The sequence below is a fragment of the Carettochelys insculpta genome, chromosome 21 (genome assembly GCF_033958435.1).
Source record: "Carettochelys insculpta isolate YL-2023 chromosome 21, ASM3395843v1, whole genome shotgun sequence".
NCBI lineage: Eukaryota > Metazoa > Chordata > Testudines > Carettochelyidae > Carettochelys > Carettochelys insculpta.
The window spans coordinates 4,057,272-4,075,771 of NC_134157.1; the positions used below are offsets into that span (position 1 = coordinate 4,057,272).

The 18,500-nt window shown below is 60.5% G+C and overlaps 1 protein-coding gene across 3 annotated transcripts in view; it reads left to right on the forward strand.

Annotated features, from left to right (window-relative positions):
* AJM1 (apical junction component 1 homolog) overlaps positions 1–13,124 on the forward strand; it is a 31,368-nt gene extending 18,244 nt beyond the window's left edge. For 2 of the 3 annotated variants that reach the window (XR_012648348.1, XR_012648349.1), the window contains exons 3-4: positions 2,838–6,252; positions 12,999–13,124. Coding sequence is in view for 1 of the 3 variants with exons in the window: in XM_075015512.1 (XP_074871613.1) it covers positions 2,897–6,196 (3,300 nt within the window). In the remaining 2 variants the exon portion in view is untranslated. Of the gene's footprint in view, positions 1–2,837; positions 6,803–12,998 lie in introns of those variants that run through there. The other variant, XM_075015512.1, reaches the window with a different exon arrangement.
* The last annotated feature ends 5,376 nt before the right edge of the window (positions 13,125–18,500 follow it).

Below are 18,500 nucleotides of genomic sequence, written 5' to 3' on the forward strand. Positions count from 1 at the left end.
GGACCACATAGATGATTCTTGATGGAGGGTGCTGAACACAGCAGTCCTGGGGCTTTCCAGGTGAACACAACCCAGGCTGGCTAGACTCCTCTACGCCCAGACCGGGCAGGAGGGAGCTCTGGCTGCAGTGCCCGCCTTGTGCCCAAGGCAGCACAGCACTGCTTGGACAAGCTTCACCCTTGTGGGGCTCTGACCTGTGGCCCCAGAGCCCAGCTGCCAACCCTGCCTCATTGAAGGCGCCTGGGTTTGCATGAGCATCTGCCAAGCAGGTAATTAGCCAGGCTGTGCTCCCGCTCCCATGGGGGTCTTATCCCCCACTGGCAGGAGCTAGTTTGCACGTGCCGGGGTGGGTCCATGTAGAGCTGCTCAGGGTACCGGTTGCAGTGACGTGCTGGGCTGAACAGCTGAGCTGCTCGGCTAAGTGTCCTCACCCTTGTCTGTCTGTGATATACCGCCAGTGGCCTAAGTCACATGGTGCTGCCTCTGCTTCCTGATTGGGTGACCAAGCCTTGCCAAAGGGAGAATAAGGAATTGCCGTGCTTGTACCCCGTGGGCTTGGGCCAAGCTTGGTGCTCCGGCCTCCAAGCCGCGGGCCCAGTCAGTCAGGGCAAGGCTGGTGTGACTGAGACTTGGCTGGGTATAAATCAGGAGTAATTCCGCCGTGCTCCAGGCCGCTCCACCACACTGGTCTCAAAGCCCGGCAGCGTAACCAGGGCACAGCCTCTCCCTCTCCATGATTCTCTTTGCTCAGGGCCTTGGGCAGTGGGCGACCCTGTGGTCAGGGAGCCCAGCCCCGCTCCTTCTGTGCCACCAGAGCCCAGCCGCCCACCGTAGCCACTGCCAGCCCCTGCCCAGCAGAGTAGCTGCCTGCCGATGCTTCTGCCCCAGCATAGCCCCCCCAGGCCTGGGACAGCAGAGCTGCAGCCTGCCTGGAGCTCCAGTGGGAGATGCAGCAGCCGTCCGTCCCAGCCCTGAAGCTAGGGAGAGCCGGCCAGTGCGGCCCAGGGAGGCAGGGACTCCATCACCCACACCTGCCCCGCAGGCAAGCCACCAACCCCAGCCCTGCATGGCCAGAGTGGTCCCAGCGCCAGGAGGGCAGGTGCAGCACAGCCCCAGCTTGCCTGCTGCAGTCTCTGGCACTGCTCAGGGCTGTTCCCCACTCTGACACTGTGAGGACAGGAGGTGGGGCCAGCAAGAGACCTTGCTTCTAGTGACTCCTCCTAAAAACACTCCCTGAGGTCACAGATTCCCTGGCTCGGGGGGGGACAGCTACCAGGGGAGAACCTGCCTTTAAAACCCAGGCAGACACACTTGGGATGTCTCCCTGTGGGGTACCCCCAAGCTCGAAGCCCTCCCTTAGGAGAGGGCTTGGAAACAAAGAGAAATTAAGCTGCCATCTGATGGCTGACCTCTGAGTCTCAGGCAGGCACAGACACAGACACTTCTGTGGGACACGGGAATCAAATCCTGGCCTTTAAAAAGGTAATTTATTAACGAAACAAAAGATAGAATATACCAGGGTCATACAGCACACTTGGTTGCTAGATGTTACAGAAACAACTGAAAACATCCATTGCAGAGCCCAGAGAATTATTTCTCTGTGATTCAGTTCAGAAGTTACCTTTCCGAGGTGGAGGGATGAAATTTGACCTCCTAACCTCTAGGGACAGTCCGAGAGTTGGTGATACTTTTTAAAGTCCCTGTGACTCCTACTTACAACAGCTTCGTTAATGAATCAATGGAGATGCAGAGCATTACCATTCAGGTGAGGGCTGGCAGCCTCACTGGTTGTTGTTGAACCACAGGCAGGATGGGAGAGCAGGGCCACACTTGGTACCCATGTCAGGGGTCGCTGGCCTCTGAGTTACAGGGGAAGAATACATCAACCGGCCTGAGGTTGATCAGTAACAGTGCTCTGTAGAGATAGTGTTTCCAGGGGCTCTAATCCGAAATCATCTCCATTGTGTGTGGACGCACTAGTCTGCTTATCTTAGGCCATCCCTGTAGCGTGGATGCGTTATTCTGGAACAGCTTGTTTTGGAATGAGAACTCCAGAATAAACTCTTCTGGAATAACTCTGTAGTGTAGACATACCCCTAGGCTGGGGCTCCACTGGAGCTGTAGCTCGTTTCGAGTTAACTTATTTCACACTTGGTGCTGTCCACACAGCTCCGGAGTTCAAAATAAGGGGCTATTTTTAAGTTTCCGCCACCCTGTGTATGACCAGGGGTTCTGGAACCAGAGTACCATGCTCAAAAGGGCGCTGCTGTTGCAAGCACAGGGTTTAGCCGTGGAGTAGCTGTTTCGGGATACACTGATATCCCAAGATAGCATCTGTGGTGCGTGTAGCCATAGCCTGTGAGCATGGAAATTCAGATGTTGACCCTCTCTCTAAATCTTAGGCCGTGCGTGGCCCTGGCCTCTAGCATGGTCAGATGCAAGCACTTCATGCCCTGGGTCACGAGCAGACTGGGTGCTCCCAGAGGAACAACCACCCCCCAAACATTGTTGCAAATAAGCCTCAGCTCACTAGTTCTGAACCAGGATGTGGCCATTGGGAATGCCCCATCTGCCCCTCGGCTCCAGCCAGCCAGCTCCAGTCCTTACCCCACATGTGCTCACCAGCTCCAAGCATTGCAGGATCATGAATGACATGAGCGGCTAAGAATCAGGGGCTTTCAAAACTAAGCTGGGCTGGGCTCATGTCCAGGGTCACAAGTTCCAGCTGTATTCCTGAACCCAAAGGGCCAGAAACTGCCCTCTTAAACTGAGACCCAGTCTTGAGCAGGCCTCTCCAGGACGCCCGGAGACTCAAGACCCCTTCTCTTGTGTTGCAGGGCTGGCTGGCTCCCCCTGAGATGATCTGAGCAGAGCTGGAGAAGGCCGTTCGTTTAAGATGACACGAACCGACCCGCCTGATATACTGGTGTCTACGGTATATCAAGACCTAGAGGTGAAGTGCCCAGCGTCCAGGGAATCCATCGTCTGCCAGCCACTGATGCCACAATGTGACGCCTTCATGTCTGCGTCTCTGCCGCGCAACCTGCGGCCCTTCAACAAGCGTCACTGCAGGAGCTTTGACTTCCTTGAGTCGCTGGACGACCAGCCGGCCCCGGCTCCCGCTATGGAGCGGCCCTGCCGGCCCCCGGGCCCCTCCCAGCCTTCCTCAGGGGCTGGAAGCAGGAAGGCTCCTCCCAGGTCGGACGTTCAGAACCCCAGGCCTCACCCTCACGGCAGGGAAGGCCCCAAGGAGCCGCTGGCTCGGGCGGAGCCAAAGAGGCGAACGAGGTCCAAGAGCGCCCCCCGGGCGAAATCCACCTTCACCCCTGTTCCCATCCCGATGTTGTCCTCATCGCCCACCCCACCAGCCAGGCGGGGCCGGGAGGCCGTGCGCCTGGCCAGGGAGCCCTCGAGGCCGGAAGCGTCCCCACGCCGGGAGAGCGGGTACACGCCCATGAAGGCTCTGGTGAACGAGGTGCACCCCATCAAGCTGCAGCCCCAGCGCAGCAGCACCAGCCGCATCTCCCCGCTGTGCGTGAGCAGCAACTGTCCCGAGGAGGCCCCGGGCGGGAGGCCGGCCGGGGGCCTGCACGTCAAGTGCCGGGTGGACATGAAACCGGACGAGGCGGTGCTGATGCAGGCACGCAGCCTGAAGGCCCAGAGCAGGATGGAGGGGCCGTGCTGGACAAGAGCACCGGGCGCTGTCCGGAGCCTGACCATCCCCAGCAGCAGACAGGTGTCCATCTCCCGCACGCCCACGCCCAGCGACTCCTACAGTGGGGAGCACAGGCTACATCCCTACCCCAGCGAGTACTGCGACGGTGAGCCCCGGGGCTGGGCGTATCAGGCCAGGCCCTCCCCCCGGGACTATCCCGAGCGGGGCTGCATGACCTTCTCTGCCCCCAGTGTGCCCACCAAGTTCTTCTACACAGAGGAGCCAGCCAGCTGCCTGGGCCCCAGCATCCCGCTGACAAGCTCGGGCTACGAGGGCTGCCCTCGCCCATACCCAGGGTGCCACCTCCCTCCACAGCCCTTCTACACAGAGGAGCCAGCCAAAGGTATTATCCACACCATGCCACCCCGGGCGCTCTACGTGGAAGAAGCCCGGTCCTACCCCATCCAGGAAGCCCCTGGCCACCCCTTCTACGGAGAAGACCCTCGAGCCTACGCCACCAGAGGCATCCACTCCAAACCCCTCTATTCGGAGGAGCCCAGGCCGTACCCCGCTCTGAACGCCTCCCCCAGGTTGTTCTACGCCGACGATTACGGCAAATCCCACGAGAGGGAAGCTGTTTGGCGGACGTACCCTCACGCCCGTAGCACCCAGCCTCTGCAGTTCAGCGACTGGTACTGCCCAGACCGCAGTGCGCTGCCCTACCAGACCTTGCAGACGTCCCGCTTCGCGCCTCACCCCGCCGGGCAGGAGGCCTTGCTGTCTTCCTGGCACGCCAGCTCCAGCAACCCCCCGCCCCGCCTCGGCACAGACACGCGGCACTACTCCAAATCCTGGGACAACATCCTGACATCCAGCGTCCGCAGGGAGGACCCCATGTTCCGTGGGCGCAGCCATGAGAACCTGCTCACGCGGGAGCAGCACCGTGCCTTATCCCCAGACAGCCGGCGGCAGCCCGTGGTGATCAACCTGTCCAGCTCCCCCAAGCGCTACGCGGCGCTCTCGCTCTCGGAGAGCTCCATCCTGGAGAAGGTGCATGCGGACAGCGGGCGGGGCCCGCTGGGCCGCTCCTGGTTTGTCACCCCCGAAATCACCATCACTGACAATGACATCAAAGCCAATGGGCTGAGCCAGGGCGAGAGGCGCTCCGCCAGCTGGGATGCGCTGGATTCTGGGCGGGAAGGGCATCGCCCCCGGGCCATGCCCTACCGCCCAGCTCCCCCGGTCCAAGAAAGCACCCAGAGCGGGTCCACCCACCAGCACAGCCTGGACCAGCTGGATGAGCTCATCACAGACCTGGTCATCGACTCCAAGCCTCCACCCAGCCACCGGCCCAGCAATGGGCACAATCTGGCCGACCAACTCAAGAGGCTGATTGAGAACGGCGCAGCCATGCCCAGCAGGAAGCTGGAAGCCAAGAGGCCGCTGCCGTTCCTGGTCGGGGAGCCCAAGCCCACTAAGGAGCAGCCAGGCCCGAGCTCCTTCCACCGAGACCTGCGCCGGGAGCAGGGCGGCCGCTCGCTCGCCATGTCCCTGTCCAGCAGCAGCTTTGAGAGGCAGCTGGACGACTGCTCGCCGGAGCTGAGCGCGGACGAGGACGACCTGATGATGTGCTCCAATGCCAAGTGCCGGCGCACAGAGACCATGTTCAACGCCTGCCTCTACTTCAAGTCCTGCCACAGCTGCTACACGTACTACTGCTCCCGGACCTGCCGCCGGGAGGACTGGGACACCCACAAGGAGAGCTGTGTCTATGGGCGCATCGGGAGCATCTGCCGGCACGTGCTGCAGTTCTGCCGGGAGAACGCCGAAGTGCACAAGGCCTTCTCCCGCATCGCCAAGGTGGGGTACCTGTCCCGGGGGCGAGGGGTGCTCTTCCTGGGCTTCCCCAGCTCAGGCTCGGCCGAAAACTTCCTCCAGTTCGGCCTGGAGAGCCTGCTAATGTCCCCCACCTACCTGTCCCTGCGGGAGCTGGAGGGCTACGCGGAGAGCCTCGGGGACTACGCCCGGGAGCTGGCAGGGGCCGGCAGCCAGTACGACCCGGAGGAATGTTTCCTCTTGAATGTAACCGTGGCTGTGGGACACAAGGTGCCCCTCAGGCCATCACCCAAGGCGCAGGTGCCAACAGTCAGGAAATACGCCAAGGTGGCCTTAGCCTCCTCCAGCCCTGAGAAGCAGGTTCTGAAGAAGGAGCGGGACATGGAGACTTTGATCCTCACGCCCCCACCTGGCACGGCCGATCTGGATCAGGAGGGCGAGGAGGGGCGCAAGGCCCGGGAGGTCTGTTTCATCAACATCCAGCGGGAGCTGCGGACTCGAGGCGTCTTCCTGCGCCACGAGTTCCCCAAGATCTACGCCCAGCTCTGCGACTTCGTGGAGAGCAACAAGAGGTTCACGCCCACCACCATCTACCCCATTGACAAGCGGACCGGCAAGCAGTTCCTCTGCATGATCATGGCCGCCTCGGAGCCACGCACCCTGGACTGGGTCGCCAGCCCCAACCTCCTGGATGACATCATGTGACCCGCACACCGCCACCGCGCCACGCAGGCCTTCCGGTCCTCGCCCTGGGCAGACAGGTATTTCCTCACCGCTGCGCTCGACTGGCCGGTCAGGACGTCCCACTCGTTGCTGGTGCCTGGGGAAGCTGCTGTCCCCACTGCACAGGGGCGGGCCCAGGGACTCTGTGGGTGAGGCTCAGGCCACCATGGTCAGGACAGGAGCTGCTCAGCTCCGGATCTTGGTTGCATTGGCTGAGGGGGCAGGGGCAGGGTGGCCCAGTGGCCTGAGTTTTGGCAGGACAGCGCTGCTGCAGGGAGGGTAACTCCAGTGCCACGGCTGCGTCTCACCGTGAGCTCCCTTTACTGCCTTCTCTTCGGTCACCCCCATTCCCAGCGGGGCCGGGCCGAGGCACAGAGCCACCAGCTCGGCTGCATCCTACTTCCTAAATCGGACCACTAGACAACATGGCTACCTCTCTGCAAGCGTGGCCAGAGCTCCCCGCCGTGCCCCCTCCGCCCTGCCGCGCCTCTGGAGACAGCCCGTAGGGGCGTGTTTTCCACCTGGCCCCTGCACGCAGGCCCGACGTGGAAGGGGGCGTCAAGCCAGGCCCGGGTGCAGAGGGGGCTTGGGCGCGTACCCCCCACACCTGGGCGTGGTTCGCCGTCCCACGCGGCGGCACCTGGCCCACTTCCCCAGCGACTGAATGAGCCTCCGCTGCAGCCTGACCGGCGAGCCAGCCAGTTTTAGCTCCCGCCGGGGCGGCTCCTGCAGAGGTCCCAGCTTGGAGTCCGCCCGGAGGTTTGGGGCCCTGCAGGGAGCGTGGGGCCTGGCTTAGTAACATTTGTGTTACTGGCAGGAGAGTTTGGCCCCGTGCATTCGTTAGAGGTTCTCTCCCGCAGGCCCCTCTGGGCTCTGAGGCTCTCCCCAGTGAGGGCTCCACTGCCTGTGCCGGATGCCGGGAGGCTCGCCAGGGTCCCCGTAGGGCTCCCTGCAGTTGGAGGCTGTGTGTGGTCTCTGTGCCGGGGTATTCCCTCCCCTCAGGCCTGTGCACAGCTCTGGCCCTGCCACCAGCCCCACCCACGGCTGGGACTTCCCAAAGTCCCGCAGCCTCACCCTCGCACACTGAGCCCTCCCTGCCTCGTGAGAGCCAGTGGGTGCCCCACCCCTCCGCGGCGCTGGGGCAGGGACCTCGGGCAGTGCTTGGCTTAGGGCACAAGGCACCTGATGCACTTTATCTGTAACCGGCAATGACTGCAGGGCAAAGCTAGCAGTGCAGGGCCTCAGCGTACAGCCCAGGCCACCTCCCGCCTCTCCACTGCAGCAGGACTTCCCCCCCCCCCCCCCCCCCCCCCCCCCCCCCCGCCCAGCGTTAAGTGACGGGGGAGCTTGGGACCCAGCTTGGCCACACTCCCAGGCCAGCCCCGTGGGGCAGTGGGAGCAGGAGGGAAGCTGATCTCTGGTTTTCTCAGGGAATAAAACTCCCGGGCCAGTTCCAGGAGAGCTCCTGCCCCCGGGGCTGCCTTCAGTTATGCCTCCCTGGGACCCCAGGCCACGGGAGAGCTGCACAAGCGGGACCTGTTTCTTGCAGGGTCTCCACTGCACCCTCCTCGCCAGGCTACCGGCTGGGCCTTCCAGGGGGCTCAGGCACGGCCATGGTTTTGCCCACGTCTCAGCCACGCTGCTGCTTCCTGCTCCTGACGTCACTGGAGGTATTGACTGGCCTGGCCGTAGTGCAGGCCTCCGCAGCCATTCCGCCTCCTTCCCGGTGGCCGAGGCCAGGCCTGGGGGAAGAGCTTTGAAAACCCCGATAGTTCCACCCTCCGATGGCCCAAGCAAGGACTGAGCCCCAACCCTGGGACTGGAGCACCCTGAGGGCAGGTGGGCATGGGCCTGGCTTTCCCAGGGGAGGCTGCCCCGTAGGGAGCCCAGCCTGCTGACCACACCCCAGGATGGCACCTGGCTCCCAGACCCCAGGGCAGCGCCAAGCTGTGGCTTGCTTGTGGGCGCTCGTGGCTGCACTTGATCCCTATGACAGTGGCCAAGGGTTGGGGCCTGGACACCAGGCAGCAGGGAGCTCGTCCTGCCCCACACAGTGGCACCAGGGCCACTTTCAGAGAGGAGTCAGTGTCCTTTGCTGCCTTAGCTGAGTGCCAGCTGGCTTTAGCTCCAGCAGTAGTGGTGTCTGCCCTGCGCTCCAGAGGTCCCGGGTTTGCGCCTGCCTGTGGGTGGTTATGCTTGGGCTGACCTGCAAGCTGCATCCCTCCAACCCCCCAGCAGGGCTGGGAAACCCCCATGTGGAGGCAGAAGCCTGCGTTCACAGGCCCCACTCGAGGTGGCGGAGAGGAGTGATTGCCCCAGCCTGCTCCCTGCTTGCTCTGGTGTGGGGGCAGAGCCGGTGGCCCCCTGCCCAGCTAAGGGAGGCCGAGATCTTTGCCAGGGAGATCCTGCCCTAAGCCAGAGCCCCAAACCTAGGGGATCACGAAGAAGCAACCCCAGGGGCAGCTCAGAGTGCTGGACTGGGCTATTCTAGGGCTGCAAATAGTCCAGCAAACTCAGGGTTAAATGAACTTCCTCCATGCCACATTCTTCTTTCTCTCCCTGCGTTGATCCCCCCTCCCCCCCCATCAGGTAGCCACTGTGCTGCTTGTCCTGTTTGTTCTCATCCCTGAGCGTGCCAAGGAGCGGGGCCAGTGGGAGGCCACACAGGGCTCTGCAGAGCCCCCCCAATCTCCAAGGTTAGCATTGTGTTGGGAAGAGGGGTGTCTGTCTGGGGGGCAGGTCATCTCTGGTTACACGAGCACTGGTGAGTTCACAGGGACGGTCTGGTGCAAGGTGCAGCCACTGGGTGGACGTGGATTACATGTGCTCATGGGAGGGGTCTTTGTTCCTGTGCACAGAGGGGCCAGGCACAGCCCTGCCAGGGAGCACCAGGCTGTAGGCGCTGGGGGCAGCCTGTGGTTTCAGGTAGAGTGGCTGAGGGAGGTTCCCAGGGGGCCACCCTCTGGCGCGGCCCATAGGGCAGAGTCTGGGTTCAGGAAGCCCTGGCTCTGGCCAGGCTGCTGGGTTTGCGCACAGAGCTGGAGGCTGAAGCTTCAGCTTGCTGCTGAATCCTGCTGGGAGCGCCTCCTGCCCCCCTGGCGTCCCAGTGCCCTCGCTGCTGGGGCCAGAGCGAGCACACCTGGGCTCGCTCCTCGGCTCGCTCCCTGCTCTAATGCAGTGGGACAGGGAGGGAGGCAGAGAGGCCAGGGTGGGTCTCTCAGGATTGGTCCCTTGCCAGCCTCGGGACTAATGAATTCCTTGTGGCCCAACCAGGTGCCCTGTTACACTAGCACCTGGCCAGCTGCTGTGTGCAGCCGGATGCGTGGGCTGTGCTGCCCCTCCCCTGCAAAGAACATGTCAGCTCCGGCCGAGCTGCTCTGCCAGCTCAGCTCCCCTCCTGCCTCTCCGCTGCAGCAGCAGCAGGTGCTACCGAGCCTCCTCAGCCTGTCCAGGCCAGGGCCTGGGCATGGGATTACCTGCTGGGACCCTCGTGTGACAGCAGGCCCCTGGGACCAGGCTCGGGGTCCCAGGGAAGGGCCCTGCGCTGCGGCGGTCTGTGGGCTCAGAGATCAGCCAAGACTGGGGGGTTGGGAGGCCCAAGAGAGTCTTTGGAGCCCAGGGAGCTTCTGCTCAGCCCAGCTGCTTCTCTTGGGCCTACAGCACTGCCCCCAAGACAACAAAACCAGTCCCCTGGGTGGAGCTCCTCATGGCCTCCTGTAACCCTAACCCATCCTAGCCCCAGAGCCAGGGCCTGGCAGCAGGAGGGGGTGGACCTGCCCAGCTCTATTGGGCCTGGGCAAGGAGAAGTTTGGAAGCCCCATAAGACCAGCTGGGACTGGGGTCCTGCAGCACCCTGGCTTGGCGCAGTCTCCGTGGTACACCACAGCGGGTTCAGTGGCTTTCAGCACCTCCCCCACAAAGTGTTCCAGCACCCTGAGGCACAGCACTCCCCTGCCAAGCAGCCAGTCGGGCCCGGGGGGGGGGCTCCCACCCTTCAGACTGGGAAGAGACCTCAGCAATTCCCCTCATCCAACCCCTGTGCAAAGCAGGATCAACCCCACCTAAGTCGTCCCAGCCAGGACTACATCAAGCTGGGACTTAAACACCTCTCGGGATGGAGATTCCAGCTCCTCTCTGTGACACATTCCAGTGCTTCACCTCCCACCTGGGGCAACAGGTTTTCCTAATAGCCAACCTGGACCTCGCTGATGTGAGACCATTGCTCCTTGTTCTGCCACGTGTCCCCACTGAGAACAGCCTCTCCCCATGCCCTGTAGAGCCCCCTTCAAGAAGCTGAAGGCTGCTATCGAATTGCCCCTCAGTCTTCTGCAGCCCGAACAAGCCCCGTCCCCTCAGCCAAGCCCCACGGCCGTGCCCACTGGGATCCCTCCCCCCTCGGCTTCTCCAGGCGCGTGGGGCCATTGGGGTGGGGGTCCCGTGATTCCAGTAACAGCTGTGCTGCCAAGTCAAGAGCATGAGCCCCGTGTACCGTTGGCTGGGCGTGAACCGAAGCAGCCTTCCCAGCCCTCCTGGGCCAGCTGCCCCCCTGCTCCAAGCCCAAAGAACCAGCTGAGCAGCTCCAGCGCCGTGGCTTAGTGGAGCAGTGCCATCACCCCACTGCTGCCTCGGCACCACGCAGCCTGACCGCAGTGAGTGCCCATCTCTGCTCATGCCCTCCCCGTCCTGCAGGGACAGCCGCCTGCTCCTGGGCCAAGAGACGTGCTGGGTTTGCTGTCTCTGAGCCGCTGCACCAGCAGGATGCACCCGAGCGCCTTCCCTGCCCTGCCTTTGGTGGGACCCTGCCCCCAGGCTGCCCACACCCATGAGCTGGGCTTGTGACGCCCCCACGCCAGAGCCATGGGCAGGCGCAGCTCCCCCCCGGGGATTGGGAGCAGGCAGTGAGCCCATTCCACAAGGGAATGACTTAGGGGCCTCGGCCCTCTGGACTGCAGGGAGACGCCAGCCAGGACAAGGTGCCTTAGCAAAGCCCCTGCTGCGGCGCCTCTCTAGGGCACAGACTCCAACCTGCTCAGCTACGCACTCGCCCAGGCCTGTGCCCGCTGCTCTCACCTCTCCCATGGCTTCTCTAGGCATGGGCGGGGAGGCCGGTCTCTCCATGCTGTGTGGTGCCACGTCCAGAGCTTGAGTACTGGGTACCATCCACTGGGCTTCAATCCAAGATGCCGAGTGCCCCCTGCTGGCACAGTGTGAGACGGTTGGCTGGATCCCGCCCCCCGGGGTTCCTGGGGAACCGCGCCCACGTTCACAGTGGGGTGCAGCTGCCAGGGCTGTTGGTCCCGGGGTGCTGCATTGCCCCATGCCTGCTGGCTCCACTCCCCTGCCCTGCCCTGCCCCAGCTCAGGCCAAGGAGGCCTCTGTCCGTCCAGCAGCTCAGTTCTGGGACCCAGACCTCCCCACTGGGTCGGCTTCTTGTTGGCGTCGGCCCCTCGGGTTCCAGTGAGCTGCAGGCCTTGGCTCGGCACTCTGCCCCTGCGACAGGGTCCCCTGGCTCCTGGGCCCCGGCTGAGAGGCAGGGCCCACATCCCCAGCCCCTAACAGCACCATTGCCAGTCCTGGCCTGCAATGACCCCACGCACTGTGCCCAGCTGAAAGGCTGGGCCGTGGTGCTGCTTAATAGCCCAGCCAAGGGCAGCCAGCCCAGGCCCTGGCCAGACAGCCTTAGCCCAGTCGTCTCTTGTAATGACCATTCCGAGGCTGGCACCAGGGGCCAGCCCAGGGCCCTGCCATTCAAACCAGCTGACCTGAAGGAGTAAGTCCATTACCAGGAGCAGCAGGCAGGTGTTACCCTCTAGGGGATCGGTCAGGAAGGGGAGCCCCCAGAGCGGGCGTGGCACCATTACACTGCACCACGCACCAGCTTTCCTGGTCACCCCAGCTTTCCCCGGGGGTATTCTGAGCTGTGCAGCCCAGCAGCTCTCAACAGGCTTCCCTGAGCCCTCTCAGGCAGGCTACAGGGCCCACAGGTAACCCCAGGGCCAATCCCAGGGCTGAAGCCTCAATCTCCAGCACCCCCCAGGGGTTGAAGCCATCAAACCATGGGCAGAGATGGGGGGGGGCACTGGGGTGTTGCCCCCGCCCCAAATGAAGCACAAATGCTCCCCCCACATCTCCTCTTCCTGCCCTGGCCATGTAGGAAGCCAGAAACAGGCAGCCTGGCCGTGCAGCAGGTATCTGCGTCTTTCCCTTGTCCCTGCTGGGTCCTGTGGTTGAAGCTGCCCCTTTACTCCCGCAGCTGGAGAGAGCCACCTGCATTGGGGGCGCAGCTCCATGGCTGGCAGAGCCTTTGGGGAACAGGGACCAGTGGGGAATCCTCCTGGCCGCTACCCCCAGCCTGCACACAGCCCTGAGCCACCACCGACCTCACCCTGAGCTACGGCCTGAGTGCACACAGCCCCTAGCTGCCCTGGAGAATATGTTTTGCCTCTCTGTAAAGCCATGGGACGCCCACATCCTGGCAGCTGCGTGCAGATATGGTCACTTCATCACAAAACGATAACTTGGCATTGCAAAAAGGGCAGCAAAAGTGACTGCCGGTTTGGAGCAGGTGCTGTAAGAAGTGAGATTAAAAAGACTGGGCCTTTTCAGCTCAGAAAAGAGGAGACTGGGGGATATGCTAGAGGGCTATAAAATTGCAACGGGTAGGGAGAAAGTGTACAAGGCAAAGTGATCTACTTATTCCCATAACATAAGAACTAGGGGTCACCCAATGCAATTAACAGGCAGCAGGATCAAAACTAACAAAAGGAAGTTTTTCTTCACACAGTACAAAGCCAACCTGTGGATCTCCTGGCCAGAGGATGTTGTGAAGACCAGGACTTTATCAGGGTTCCAAAAAGACCTAGACACATTCATGGAGAGTAGGCCCACCAGTACTGACGAACCAGGTGAGCAGGAGCCGTGTTCTTTGCCTGTTTCTCAGAGGCTGGAAATGGATGACAGGAGAGGGATCGCTCGGTGACTACCCCTCTCAGGCCTCTGGCATTGGCCACTGTTGGAAGACAGGACATTGGGCTAGAGGGAGCCAGTCCGGCTGTTCTTATGCTCTCAAAGGAAATGCCCAGCCTCTGGGGGCACACTAGCCAGCCTGGTGCAAAGCCAGAGAAAGCACATGGGCAGCAGGCTTCCCAGACCTGGGATTGTTCTAGTGACTCTCTGCAGAGCCCTCTCCCCTCTGGGTGCAGGCTGGCGCTGGCGCTTCCTGAGGAGCAGCTGACAGACCCCCAGGCAGATCCACTGAGCCCCTGGTACCCAGGCATAGCGCATGCTGTGACTGGAACAGCTCCTGGCATGCCCCTGGTGGGAGAGCATGAGGATGGGCCCCTGGTGGGTGCCCAAGCTTGGCCTGCAAAGCCAGGCACAGGGGACCCATTATGCAGCTATAGTACTGCCAGGTGACAACTATGTACTTGGGTAGCAGCCACATGCAGCCCCCCCACCGCCAGTACAGCTCTGTGGCCGTCCATGACACTGGGCTCGCTTGTGCTGGGGGTGAATCAGCCTAAGGTGCTGGGCGATGGCGCAAGAGAGGAGCAGGGCAGGTTGCAGTGCGATGGAACCGCTGCCGGGCGCTGCCGTCTGCCTCTGCTGCTCACGGGCAGGACCTGCGAGTCGATCCCAAGTCTGCGCCCATCAAGCTGCGCACTAGGCTTGTAAGATCAGTGCAGGCGTGAGACTCAGGAGTCCACGTCCTGAGCTGGAACTGATGCTCTCGGGACCTCGGACAAATCACTTAACCACTTTGTGCCTCGGTTTCGCCCCCAAAGCGGGGGGTAAAGGTCCCTTCTGAGGGGTGGGGAAGGCTGCGGCGGGTTGCCTTGTGTTTGCTTGGGGATACATATTAGCAATATTCTTCTTATCCCGAGAGGTCGAGATCTGAGCCAGGCAGAGGTCACTAGTTCTGCCCCGTGCGCAGTGCAAGCGTGGGGTGAGAGCAGCCGGGGGCCTGGCTGCCAAACAAGGGACACGGCTTGGTATGGACATCCTGCAGTCATTTTGGCAGAACTCCCAGCGCGCGCCCTCAGCTGCCCGTCACCAGCAGGGCTCCAGTCAGGTCAATGGCCAGCAAGTGAGGCTGGCTCCCCCAGGGCCCAGGGACCCCCTGAGCCCACCCTCCAGGCAGCTTGCTTCCCTGGGGCCCGCTGGTCAGCTGCCATGCCGGAGCAAGGGCTCCTGCATTCAGTTGCCAAGGAGGTGGTCTGGCTTTCCCAGACCATTCTGTTCTGCCGTTGCTCCTTGGACTGCCCTGGGTCCTGCTGCCTTGTCAAGGTTCACTCCTTACCAGCCCTGCCGAGTTTGACCCAGCTGAGTGATGCCTCCGGGTCACTAGACTGAGGGCCTGGGCTTCTCTCTGGGGCTCTCAGGGTTTGAGCCCCAAAACTTGGAGCCATAGGTGGCCTGAGGCCTGTGCCTGGAGCCCCCTGGGGCTGAACAGGGGGATGGATGGAGACATGACCATGTAAGAGGGAGCTTGGGAGCTCAGCGCTCCCAGACATGTCTGCTGCCTGTACACACAGCACCTGGAGCTTGGTTACTTTAGGCAACCCCAGCCACCCACAGCTCCTAGGTTCAGACTGCAATCCTCTGAGGGTTTGCAGAGCCTTTTAGCCGTGACAGAGCCTTCTGCAGTGATACCCTGAGCACAGCTAGCACAGCCGAGCACATGCACTTTGTTGCCGACACTCCTTGCTCCCAATAAGGCAGGCGGCCAGACCGGATCTGATTGTTTGTGGTGCCAGCTACTGCACAGTACAATTGGTGGGTGTTGGGGTCTGGAGTCCTGGCCTGGGATTGTCCTGGAGTTAGGTGCTGAACACTTCCCTTTTGGGCCCAGCTTATACAGGTTGAACCTCTCTAGTCTGGAACTCTCTCCTCGGCAACACATAATCCGGCCTGGTGTTAGGTAGCTGCATGACCACATATCACAGGTGTGGTCAAATTCTCTGCAGGCCCATAAAGCTTGTTTCCAGCCATGAGTCCTGGCTCTCCATGCTCTGTGCTGTTATTTAGCTCTAATTTACTCCTCCATGTCTTCTTGGGGCCCAGTGAGCAGTGGGAGCGTTGGTAATGCTGTTCAACAACACTGACCTCCCGCGGTCTGCCAAATTCTCTCGTCCGGCACCAGTCAGGTCCCAAAGGTGCCGGATTAGAGAAGTTCAACCTGTATGGTGAAACCTGAGTCCTGCTTAGCTGTACCTTAGCCAATCATTGCAAACTGAACCACTGCGAGACAGTATTTTTAACCAGTCCTGACTCACTACAAGACAGGTCTTTATTCAGGCATATCCCACCACCAGAGCTGATCTACATCTTGTAAAATTATTTATGCGCCAGACAGAAGTGATTAAAGAATCAGCCAGAGCCCATACAGGTTAAAGAGCAGAGAAATGGGGGCTGCAACAATGGCCATAGAGACTTCACACTGACACCTACAGCGAAGCAGCTCCTGGGCAGGCAGAATGTGGTCAGTTTTCTGTGCTCCCCCTCGGCTGTTTCTCTACCTGTAGCGGTGGGCGCTGGGAGGGCAGGAGCCTTCTTCCCAGCCGGGCAGGACGTTGTGTTGATGTGATTTAGGGACTGTGAGCCTGTGACTCGGCCTTGCAGCTGCTGGCTGCTGCTGTCCTGCTGTGACTGGCTGCAGAAAAAGCAGACAGAGTCAATATCCTGGAACAGGCAGCTCAAGCTCCTGCTCTGAAGGGGGAGGCTCCCCAGAGAGCAGGTGCTCAGGTTAAGCTCGTTGCAGAGACACCTGGCTCTGCATGCTCATCCCTAGTTTCCTCCGGGCCCGACTCAGAACACATCAGCCTAGGGGTTTGCCTGTCGGCCCTAGGGACCAGGCACTAATGTGCATGCACCAGAGCAGTGATTCGGGGCCTGCCCAGCACCCAGGGATAGAGTCAAACCCAGCTTAAGTTATTAGCTAGCACCAGGATGGAATACGTTAGTGCCTGAGGTGGCTGGGCAGGGGGACATCCATGCCACCTGTGGGAGGCAGCACCCAGACCAACACTGCTGTCATGGGCAGGCCTGCCCTGCTGCAGCTCATCCAGGATCAGGCCCATTAGCACCTCTAAAAGTGCAATGGCTGGGGATTACTGCCCCTCCAGCAGCGCTGCGGCCGTGCAGTGGGACTTCCTGCCTTCCATGGAAAGGCCAGGTGGGCTTCGCTCCTCTACCCCAATCCACTCACTGTAAGTTCCCATCCCTGCTCACCTGCACAGCTGTGACTTCCTCCTCGTGGGGCAGCAAGGAGCAGCTTTCTCCTGATTTTGCATTCCTTTGCTCCGTTTGGGAGCCCAGCCATGCTTTAACCGTGGTTCACGGCCAAGATCCAAGCAGCTCTTCCAACCACACAGCTCCGAGGTAACGACGGCTCCTGAGACTTGCAGCCTCCTAAGCTAACAAACTATAAATAAAATGACTGAATCTGCATCTTCTCGGCTGGGCTCCGTGGAGGGTTTTGCTGAACTGGGACAGAATTCTATGATCAATGCATGATCTGTTTCCTTCCTTTTTTTTAAACGATGCATCATGCCGAAGAGTCAGATCCCACATCTCCTCATGCAGAGCTAGGTCTGTATTTTCTCACGTTTCATTGTATCGGTCCTGCTGGTGTCCCACAGCCATGTCTCAGAGGTAATCTGATTACGAGAGCGCTCTTTCCTTTCACTATCCATAAAGAATAACTCGAATGTACAGCACTGTTGTCTGCCTTTCCTGTCTCAGCTGGGCCACAAGTTTCATGGGGAAGGTGCGGCTCTTGGGGGGACACCGGGGAAGCCTTTCCAGCTAAGATGAAGACAGAGTCCCCTAGGGGGACAAAATACTTAACTGGAGTGAGACTCAAAGCAAAGGAACTGTTCAAACCTCTGGGACACTGGGGCTACGTCTACACGTGCAGCCAACATCGAAATAGTCTATTTCGATGAATAACGTCTACACGTCCTCCAGGGCCGGCAACGTCGATGTTCAACTTCGACGTTGCTCAGCCCAACATCGAAATAGGCGCAGCGAGGGAACGTCTACACATCAAAGTAGCACACATCCAAATAGGGATGCCAGGCACAGCTGCAGACAGGGTCACAGGGAGGATTCAACAGCCAGCCGCTCCCTTAAAGGGCCCCTCCCAGACACACTTGCACTAAACAACACAAGATACACAGAGCTGAGAACTGGTTGCAGACCCTGTGCCTGCAGCATAGATCCCCAGCTGCCGCAGAAGCAGCCAGAAGCCCTGGGCTAAGGGCTGCTGCCCATGGTGACCATAGAGCCCCGCAGGGGCTGGAGAGAGAGCATCTCTCAACCCCCCAGCTGATGGCCGCCATGGAGGACCCAGCAATTTCGACGTTGCGGGACGCGGATCGTCTACACGGTCCCTACTTCGACGTTGAACGTCGAAGTAGGGCGCTATTCCTATCTCCTCATGAGGTTAGCGACTTTGACGTCTCGCCGCCTAACGTCGAAGTTAACTTCGAAATAGCGCCCGACGCGTGTAGACGCGACAGGCGCTATTTCGAAGTTGGTGCCGCTACTTCGAAGTAGCGTGCACATGTAGACGCAGCTTGGCAGAGCGATGGGGGAGTTAGCATTTGTAGGTGTAACAGAGTCATGTGCTACAGACCTAAGAGACACATAGCTGGAGAGCTGAGGCCAGAACCCTGTTCCATCCACCCCAGACATCTAAGGCTGTGTCTCCCAGACAGAGTTTTTCAGAAAAAACTTATTTCAACATTGTGACTTCAAAGTAAGTTATTCTGAAAAGAGCATCCACACTGTGAGAGCAGTTAGAAACTGAACCCTGACCCTAGCGAGCCCAATTTTGAAATAAGAGCAATGATGGGATGCCGCCCTGGAGGCCAATTCAGTTGTAACCACCGCTGCCTCATGCGTGCTGAGTCAATTTCGAAACTGAAGCGGGGAGGTGGGCGAAAGGGGTTGGTTTCAGTGGAGTCACTATTTCGAGTTCAATGCCCCGTCATTCCGCAACAACAAGTTGTGCAGTGTGGATGCAAAAAAAAAAAAAAAAAAAAGCCGTATAGACAAGTCTCTGCTACTGGCTTGAGTGGCAGTTTCAATAGCACACAGGAGGGGAGCCAGCCACTAGCAGGGAGCCCCACACCGACTCCAACAGCCCCGCCAGTAGAGCACCGCAGCCTTGCCTGAGTAATGGCCGGCATGGAGGGCTGGTGCTAGTGGGAAGCACAAAGCCAACGGAGGAGAGATGTTTGTCCTTGTGAGGGAACAGGGTTGTGTTACTCTGAGACGCAGC